Source organism: Neophocaena asiaeorientalis, unplaced genomic scaffold (genome assembly GCF_003031525.2).
Source record: "Neophocaena asiaeorientalis asiaeorientalis breed wild unplaced genomic scaffold, Neophocaena_asiaeorientalis_V1.1 scaffold254, whole genome shotgun sequence".
NCBI classification, from domain to species: Eukaryota; Metazoa; Chordata; class Mammalia; order Artiodactyla; family Phocoenidae; genus Neophocaena; species Neophocaena asiaeorientalis.
Window position 1 is genome coordinate 856675 of NW_020174705.1, and position 8724 is coordinate 865398.

Genomic DNA, 8724 nt, shown 5'->3' on the forward strand with positions numbered 1-8724 from the left:
GGGCGGGGAGCTGACCCCCCGCCCTGGGCCGCCGGCTGGCAGCAGTTGACCCCGGCGCCTCTGGGCTGTGGGCAAGACATCGGGGCTCAACGCAAGCTGTGGGGGAGGCTCTTGAGGACCCGCCTCCTTACGCAGCGGGAGGCCGAGGCTGGGTAATGGGACCGGGGCCCGGACGCACTGGAGCAGCTATGAGCCAGCAGAGGGAGCGCAGCGGAGAACCCCAGCAGGCAAAGGGCACCCCGGAGCACCCACCTCTACCCGTCTCTGCCCCCTTTTTCCTTCCCGCCCCTCCTGGAAGGGGGGCCTGCGGCGTGCTGCACAGTCCGGGATCCGGTCCTCGGCTGCCGGGCGCGCCGGCCCCACGTGGTGCGGCGCCAGGCGAGGTGGGCGGGGGCGCAGGGGGCACAACGCAGCCGAGGCGGCGGACGAGCGCTTCCCCGCCTGCATCCGCGACGCCGTGTCGCAGGTGCTCAAGGGCTACGACTGGAGCCTGGTGCCCATGCCGGTGCGAGGCGGCGGCGGCGGTGCGCTCAAGGCCAAGCCGCACGTGAAGCGGCCCATGAACGCCTTCATGGTGTGGGCGCAAGCAGCGCGCCGCAAGCTGGCGGATCAGTACCCGCACCTGCACAACGCGGAACTCAGCAAGACGCTGGGCAAGCTGTGGCGGTGAGTGCACTGTCCCGAGGCCGGGGCGGGGAGCGGATTCTGGGGTGCGTGGAGCTGGGCGGTGGCGCAGCGCCCGGCCTCGGCCCTGCTCCCAGTGGCTGTTCCCAGGGCGAGTCGTAGTGGAAAAACCCGATCTGGCCAGACGGATGGGATGCGGGGTACAGGACGGCCTGGGCACGCAGAGGGCAGCAGGAGCAGTGTGCAGCCCCTAGCACATTCCCTGAGCCCAGAAACAGCCTTCTCTAGGCAGTGAATGGCAGGCCGAGTTGGGGACCCCAGCTGTGAGTGGCCGCAGAGCCTGGAAGCTTGTCCCTCCCAGAGGAAAGTGCCCTCTTTCTGGAAGCAGAACACAACTCTCTGGAGGTGCCCCCTCCTTGGAAAGGACTCCCCGACCACCCTGTGGAGGGAGTCCAGAAGGCAGATGGAATGGTGTGTGTTTGCCCCACCAGCACCTTCGGCACCTTCCCCGCAGCTTCTCCCAATGCTCTGCCACCTCTGCACCCTCACCAGGGAAAGAAGGGGATGGAGGGGGTATTCAGCACTGGTGTGCACTTTGGTGTGATGAGGCTGGCCGTTTTGCAGAAAGTAGGACGGCAAGCAGTGGGCAGCAGTGACAAGGTTGCTGCTTGGGACAGCCCTTCCCCACCAAACGCTCTCTACTGGGGTTTAAAGTGAACGGCTCTGGGTCCAGGGTGCTGGTCTCGTTTCCTGCTCCTCACCTCATGAGTGGGCACTCAAAGCTTGTGTTTATGTCTTCTGTGCTCCGGCCTCTGTCCAGTCAGGGTGCTGTGGACCCATGGCAGCCCCATGCCTCTGTATCCCTAGACCCTGTCCTGCAGGCAGACATGAGCTTCTGGAAGGGTATGGGGGGCCGGTGCGTGTTCTGAGCCTTAGCGAGGACCACTGGGTTTTGCCAGTGTTTCTGGAAGTCTGGGAAGCCCAGCTGCCCACAAAGTCCCGGCTTGGTTCCCAGAAGCCTCCCTTTGTCCACAGTGTGTTCTCAGCTGGGTCCTGGCCTCTTCACCCACCTGCCATAGAAAGTCCCAAAGGGAGGGGACAGGTTCAGGGAGGGGGGAAGTCAGAGGAGGAAGATGGAAGCCGGAAGGTTTGGGCCTTATTCTGGCTTGTTCCTCTGACCTCACCTAATGCCCTCACCCCCGGCTTGATCCCTTCTGTCCTCAGAGAAGGGGAGCACCTGGTGTCCACCAGGTGCCCACCAGGTTGGGGGCATGCACTCGGGCTTCCCTGGTCCTACCCAGCGCCTCACCTGATGCACGGGCCAACACCTGGGGTGGTGCCGGCCCCCTCGTCATCTTGCTCCTGCCCTTTGCCCTGCAGCTTGCTGAGTGAGAGTGAGAAGCGCCCCTTCGTGGAGGAGGCAGAGAGGCTGCGGGTCCAGCACAAGAAGGACCACCCAGATTACAAGTACCAGCCACGCCGGAGGAAGAGTGTGAAGACCGGCCAGAGCGACTCAGACTCAGGCGCCGAGCTGGGCCACCACCCGGGCGGTGCTGTCTACAAGACTGACGCCGGCCTCGGTGACGCACACCACCACGGTGACCACACAGGTGGGCTCCTGGGGGTGGGAACAGGGGCTCACTCCCAGGGCAGGCACCCTCAAGAGAACCAAACCTTCCCCGGGTACCTGGGAAAAGGCCCCATAGCCCCAAAAGGCAGCTGTTTCCGATGCCCACGGGGGCCTGCTTAGCCCCCTCTGAGACTGAGGGCCTGATATCTTGCCCTGGTCTAGCGCACTGTGACCTGGGTGTTTTCTGTCCTTCCCGAAAGCGTTTCTGCTCCGCTGGCCTTTTTGCTGGTTCTGACCTAGGATTCACCCATGCCACCGGCCTGGTGGTTAGCAGCCCAGTTTCAGGATCAGACTGACCCGGGTGGAATCCTGGCCAGCTGAGCAGTCTTAGTCACGCTGGCTACAGCCACGGGCCTGGGGAGACAGGTTTTTTGTAGACTGTGTTGTTGCCGTGGGTGAGGGGCTGGGCACTTCCTCTCCTCCCCCCGCCCCCAGCTTGCTCTTCACGATGGGGCCTCCCTGGCCCCAGGCCTTTCCCTAGAACAGTGCTTAACGGAATTTCCTCAGCGAGGAGTGAGGTCTAGGTCTGGCTTTGCTGGAATTTCTGGGAAATGTACAGGAACAAAAAGCCGTTGATTCCTACCTGCGGCAGTTAGCGGGGCTGGTTTTCCTCCTGTGTGCACGTCACCAGCCTGGCCGCCCCCTACAGAAGGGGCATTCATCCCTGAAATGTGCTCTGTCCCCAGGGCAGACCCATGGGCCGCCCACCCCCCCCACCACCCCCAAGACTGACCTGCACCACGGGGGCAAGCAGGAGCTGAAGCTGGAAGGCCGCCGCCTGGTGGACAGCGGGCGCCAGAACATCGACTTCAGCAACGTGGACATCTCTGAGCTGAGCAGTGAGGTCATCGGAAACATGGACACCTTTGACGTCCACGAGTTCGACCAGTACCTGCCCCTCAACGGCCACTCGGCCTTGCCCACAGAGCCAGGCCAGCCCGCGGCCGCCAGCTCCTACGGAGGCACCTCCTACTCGCACTCCGGGGCGGCTGGCATCGGGGCGTCCCCCGTGTGGGCCCACAAGGGAGCCCCATCGGCCTCTGCGTCGCCCACTGAGGCAGGGCCCCCGAGGCCGCACATCAAGACGGAGCAGCTGAGCCCCGGCCACTACAGCGACCAGTCGCACGGCTCTCCGGGGCACACCGACTACGGCTCCTACAGCGCTCAGGCCAGTGTCACCACGGCCGCCTCCGCCGTGGCCGCCAGCTCCTTCACCAGCTCACAGTGCGACTACACCGACCTGCAGGCCCCCAACTACTATGGCCCATACCCCGGCTACCCGTCCGGCCTCTACCAGTACCCCTACTTCCACTCGCCCCGCCGACCCTACGCCTCGCCTCTGCTCGGTGGCCTCTCCGTGCCGCCCGCCCACAGCCCCCCCAGTAACTGGGAGCAGCCTGTGTACACCACCCTGACCAGACCCTGAGGGTGCGGCCGCGTGGACGGGCTGCGGCCGAGGACAACCTTGATCTCGGCAAAGATAGATAGACCTCCGAGGGCTTCCAGAGGTGTGTGACGTGGGGAGGAGCCGCGGCTCCGTCAAGTGCCTGCTGAGGTCCGCGGGAAGCCAGGCTTTGTAAACGAGTCCCCTCTGCTTCCAGACTTCCAAACTCCTGTCCATGGACAAAGCCCTCCTTCCCTTCTCGCTCTCTTTTTGCGGGGACTGTGACTCTGACGGACAGTCACTGGGTCCCTCTTTCGAGCAGACGCCAGCGTCTGGGTTTTGCACCTCAGTGTCTGCAAAGCAGCAGCCACAGCACAAAGGACAAAAGGAGGGAAGAGGTGTGGGGTCTCCAGGCTGCCCATGTTCCAAGGTCCTGGCCACCCTTGGCACTGAGAACTCCCCAACACCAATGGATGACGTTCCTGAGGCTGGTCATCACCCGTCACCCACAGCCTGGCGGGGATGTGTCCGCGGGAGCATCTCTTGGGACTCGCCCATTAGACCTGAGGTGTTCCTTGTAGTTAGGGTTCTTCCGAGCAAGGTTTGGGTGTGATTAACACTTCTCTCTTTTTATTTTATTTTTTTAATTTTTATTTTTGAAGCTTCAATGTGTTTGATTTGTTTTGAAAGCTGTTAAAATGTATTTATGTTCTGTATTATTTTATCTTTAATTAATGAAGTAATCTGTGCAGAGAGCAGAATTTAAGACAAAACGGAAGCCGCAGAGCTGAGGGTGAGGGCTGGGGGTGGGGGCAGATGGGGTGGGGCCCTTGCTCCAGGCATTTGCGAGCCTGGCTGTTTGGGAGGCATCAGGCAGAGCCCCAGCTCCAGGCCCCGCAGAGGTGGCCGGAACCCCGAGGCAGGAGAAGGGATTTGTCTTGTGGTGTTTCTGATCAGGTTGAGGTGCCCCTGGCACCTGGCATTAAGTCAAGGTTTAGAAGGCAGGGTGTCACTGAATTTCATTCCTGCTCACAACCGTGCCAAGTGGTGGAGGCGGGAATTTCCTGGGACGTGGTGGCTCCAGAAACGCATTAATCTCGGCTCTTAGGAACCAGGCGCCACCTACAAGCTGTGAAACTAAAACCTTCTCCACTAAGCGCTTTTAGATTCTTAGTTTTAGAAGAATAATACCTGATTTCCCTGTCCTGCTTCTGCTGTGTGCTGAGCGATGATAACCGCCTACTTCATGGAAAATTGTGCCTTTAAAACTTTGTAAATTTAAGTACATCTGAGATGTTGCTTCTTTTTACTTTTTCTACTTTTTCCTACCATTTTCTAGAAAAAAATTTTTTGTTTTGCATATCTCTTCCTGGGGGTGGGGGCAGGGAACTACAGCAAACTCATTTTTATGCAATATATTTTTCGGTGTCAAGTTTGGACTTTCGCTGTCACTTACCTGCTGTGTTTCGCTACTTTCTGACCAAGCAAGGCTAACTTTTGTACAGATCAATTTGATAAAATTAAAAAATGCTTTTTATCTACGTGGGCTGCATTTTGTGTGTTGCTTTCCATAAGCGTGGGGCTGTGGGTCTCCGAGACCATGGGGGTCCTGTTTTGAAGGGGTTTGGCCAAGGCAGGAGTGGGCTCTGTGAGGGTTAACCCCAGGCTCCCCGGGGGGAGGGGCCGGCTGGCCAGACCACCCTCCCTCTTGGGTGCTGCGTCTGAATTTGAAAAGAATAGATCTCAGAAGCCTCCAGGAAGCCGGGGATGCATCTTCCTCCTGGTGTGTGTTGCGGGGTGGGGGGGCTGGGGGGGGCGGGAACCTCCTCAGTAGGCAAAATGGGTCCAGATGGGCCAGATTTGGGCCGTGGTTTCCTCCCAGGCGAATCCCAGAGCTGGTTTCTGGGTGGCTGACGACATTTTTCGGGCACTGGCTCAGAGCCAGGCTGGGAGCTGGATAAAAGCCGCCCTGCAGGCCCCGGACAGGACTGTCTGGTTGGCAGAAAGGGTTTCTAGGAAGAAACGGTTGTGGGAGCAACAGCAAGCGAGGGGCAGCCTTGCTCCCCGGCTGGGCCTCCCCAGCACACGGGCCTGGAGGCACCCACCTCTGAGCTGTGCAGATGCATCTGGGGGTGAGAGGAAGATTATGCTTCTCAAGAGAACCCAGATACGCAAGGCAGTTAACCTATGCAATTTTAATGGATGGCCTGGGTATGGGGCCACGCACCCGTCCCCTCGCCTGCCCAGCCGCTCGCGTGGCTGCAATCCAGGGCGCGTCCCTCACCCCGCGCTGGGGAGCCACATCCAGGGCCTGCCAAGAGCAGCGTTTGGGAAGAGCTGCCCGGATTTATGAGGGTTCGTGAGACCAGTGTGTGCCAAGCTTCCCGGGTGAGGCGGGTCTGAGGTGGGGGGATGTAGACATCCAGGCTCACGGAGGCCCGCTGCCTTCGCAGCCGGCCGCCTGCGAGGAGCCAATCCAGCCTGCCCTGCATCCAGCGAAGGGCTGTCCAGGTCCATATGGCCCTCTAAGCCCTCGCATTGACACCCCAAACCAAGGAAAGCCCCCAGTGTCCAGCTTGCTGACAGAGGGAGCAAGGCCTCCCCTTTGCTGTTCTGGGATCGCTCAGGCCTTGCCAGGTTCCCGAGGGCTGGAGGCTCTGCCAGTTTTGTTTGGAGTTGGAGGGGCTCCTGCGTATTAACTCCCCAGGTCCCGGTCTTTTCCCGCTGACCCACCCTGTGTGACAGCCTCCATGGCCCCAGGTTCTGGGCAAGGTTCCCATGGGTTTCCTACATCTGAGCTCGTGACGCTCCAGGGAGAGGAAGGACAGCCACATGGTCCTGGCGCAACCACACCCTGCCTGGCCGAGGGCATGGAGACCCAGTGCCCTGCACCTTGTCCCTGCCCCTCCAGGGCCCCCTCCCGTCTTTGGGGCCTGGGCTGGTGGCTTCCCCGCTGGGAGCATTCTCAGGCAGACATCGCAGGCCGAGCCCACAGCCAAGGACCCTAGAAGTGGTGGGGTCTCTGTCTCCCCAAATGCTGGGTCCCTCAGTGACACTCTGAGAAGGCAGCTGGGGCGGCCCCCCGGGGGGTCAGGGCTGCTGAGAGGGTTCCTTGAGCTACCCTGGTCCTCAGGCTGGTGAAGGATTTTTGAGGAAAGCCCAGCTGACAAGGTTACTCCCAAGGTCAGCCTCGCCCGGCCTCGCCCCAAGTCTAAGAGAGTGTCTGCTCAAGCTGGTCCGGAGTCCTGTTCTCATTTAGACTGTTCCATTGGCCCATCCCAGGGCCAGGCTGGCAGGAAAAGTTCCTCATTTTTCATTTCCTCATGCAGAACAGAGAGCATTGCCTCTCTGATCTCAGATGAACAGAGTGCCCTGTTCAAGGAGAAAGGGGAAATGCATTTATGATCCAGCCCTGCTCTGATGGGTTGGAAAGACCCCTTCTGGTTCACAATCACTCTTCCTGGGATGATATCGGCTTTCAGAAGTGGATTTTCTGTTTGGATGGGAGTTCATGGCCAGTGTGGCTGTCAGCTTCAGGGAAGGCCCGTGTCCTCTGAGCAGCTGCCTGGGAGAGGCCCAAAGTCCCGCTCACCCCGCCGATCCCAAGGGTCAGATTCAGGACCCACCCAGCCTGCTGCAACTTTGGCCCACATTTAGGAGGACAGCACTCAGGATGGGCATCACAGACTTAGAGTCCTGGCCTGGTGTGGAACCAACTCTTTCCTCCCCAATGTGTAGCTGGGGTCTCCAGTCCAGCCCAGGACAGAGGGTCTCTGTGGATGCCATCTCTGGCTGGTCAGGTTTGCAGGGGCTGCGGTCCATGGCATCAGGTGGGGCTGGGAGGATGTGTTTCCAGGTGGTGACTCGATGGCCACCAGACACTAGGCAAGCCCTCACACCCCGTGTGGATGGCCTCCTTGGACACATTCCAACAGGCTTCATGGAAAACCTGTGCTGACCAGGACCTAGTCTGGAGGCCACAAAGCCCGTGATGCCAAATCCCCCAGTCTCACCCCAGAGCCCAAGACAAGGGAGATGGGCTGTTCTGCCAGGCACTGGGGGTAAGGAATCATTCTTGAGGAAGGAGACTTGTAGCCGCACTCTGCCCCCAAACTCGGGCCCCCTGGCCCAGGCCCTTCTCCTCCAGGAGGGAGCAGATGTACAGATGTCTCCAAGGATGGGGCTGCAGGAGGCTACAAAGGGGAAAAGTCAGGGAGGGAAGGAGCAAAAGAGGGAGATGCACATGGGGCTCCAGCCCTCCCTTCATGTGAGGAACATCCTGGAGCAGAGAGTGGGGCCGAGGACTGGCCCTGAGAGCCCAGCACTGCCCACCCCTGGCTGCGTGCCTGGGCAACCAGGCTGTGAGGGGTGTCCTGTCTTCTGCTTCTTCAGGCTGGCTTTGGGATACCTGACCTCCCTCTGGGAGGGAGGAAAGATGGAAAAGACCCCCTGACATTCTGGGGGGACTCAGTGAGATTAGGACCTGCCCGCGATGGAGCATTTGCACAGATACCCGAGAGAACTCTTGGTGCTATTATTACCACCTTCAGTCACATGATGCTGCTTCTTGCTTATCTGCAGAATAAGGTGGATTTGCTGGTAAGAAAATTAAGTAAAAGTGAAATGGGCAGAGAATGTGCATTCAAAGGCCAGGGGCCTGGGATGCCCCCATCCCAGCCTCTGCCTCTGGGACCCCTCCTGCTGCACCGAGGTGTCCTCCAAGCTTCCCTGCAGTAAGGCAGTCTGGGCCGGTGGATAGAAGCTCTGCCACTTTCCTGTCAACCCCTCTGTGCCTCAGTTTCCCCCCATGACCATGGGGTGATGATGGTCTCACCGAGGTGCCTTGGGGATTTACTTGGTGAGCCTGAGGCCAGCACTTGGACACATGGGACAGGAACCTTCCTGCCCCATCCTGCTGGCAGACTTATCCCCGGACCCCTGGGGTCTTCCTTCCCCTCATCTCCCCCAGCCTCACAGCGACTTCCTCAGCTCAGCCCCAGAATGGCCGGTAGTGGAGGCCTGCACAGCCTTCCTGCTTCCCCTGCCCAGGCTGGGCTGTCCCCAGCAAGGTCCTGTGTGCAGCAGA

General features: G+C 60.1%; 1 protein-coding gene across 1 annotated transcript; it reads left to right on the forward strand.

The window, feature by feature from the left end:
- Window positions 1-484: 484 nt before the first annotated feature.
- Window positions 485-3680, forward strand: SOX8 (SRY-box transcription factor 8). The gene is made up of 3 exons (XM_024759722.1): window positions 485-666; window positions 2005-2234; window positions 2941-3680. The coding sequence occupies exons 1-3, from the start codon at window positions 500-502 to the stop codon at window positions 3678-3680; spliced, it is 1137 nt and encodes a 378-aa protein (XP_024615490.1). The 5' UTR covers window positions 485-499.
- The last annotated feature ends 5044 nt before the right edge of the window (window positions 3681-8724 follow it).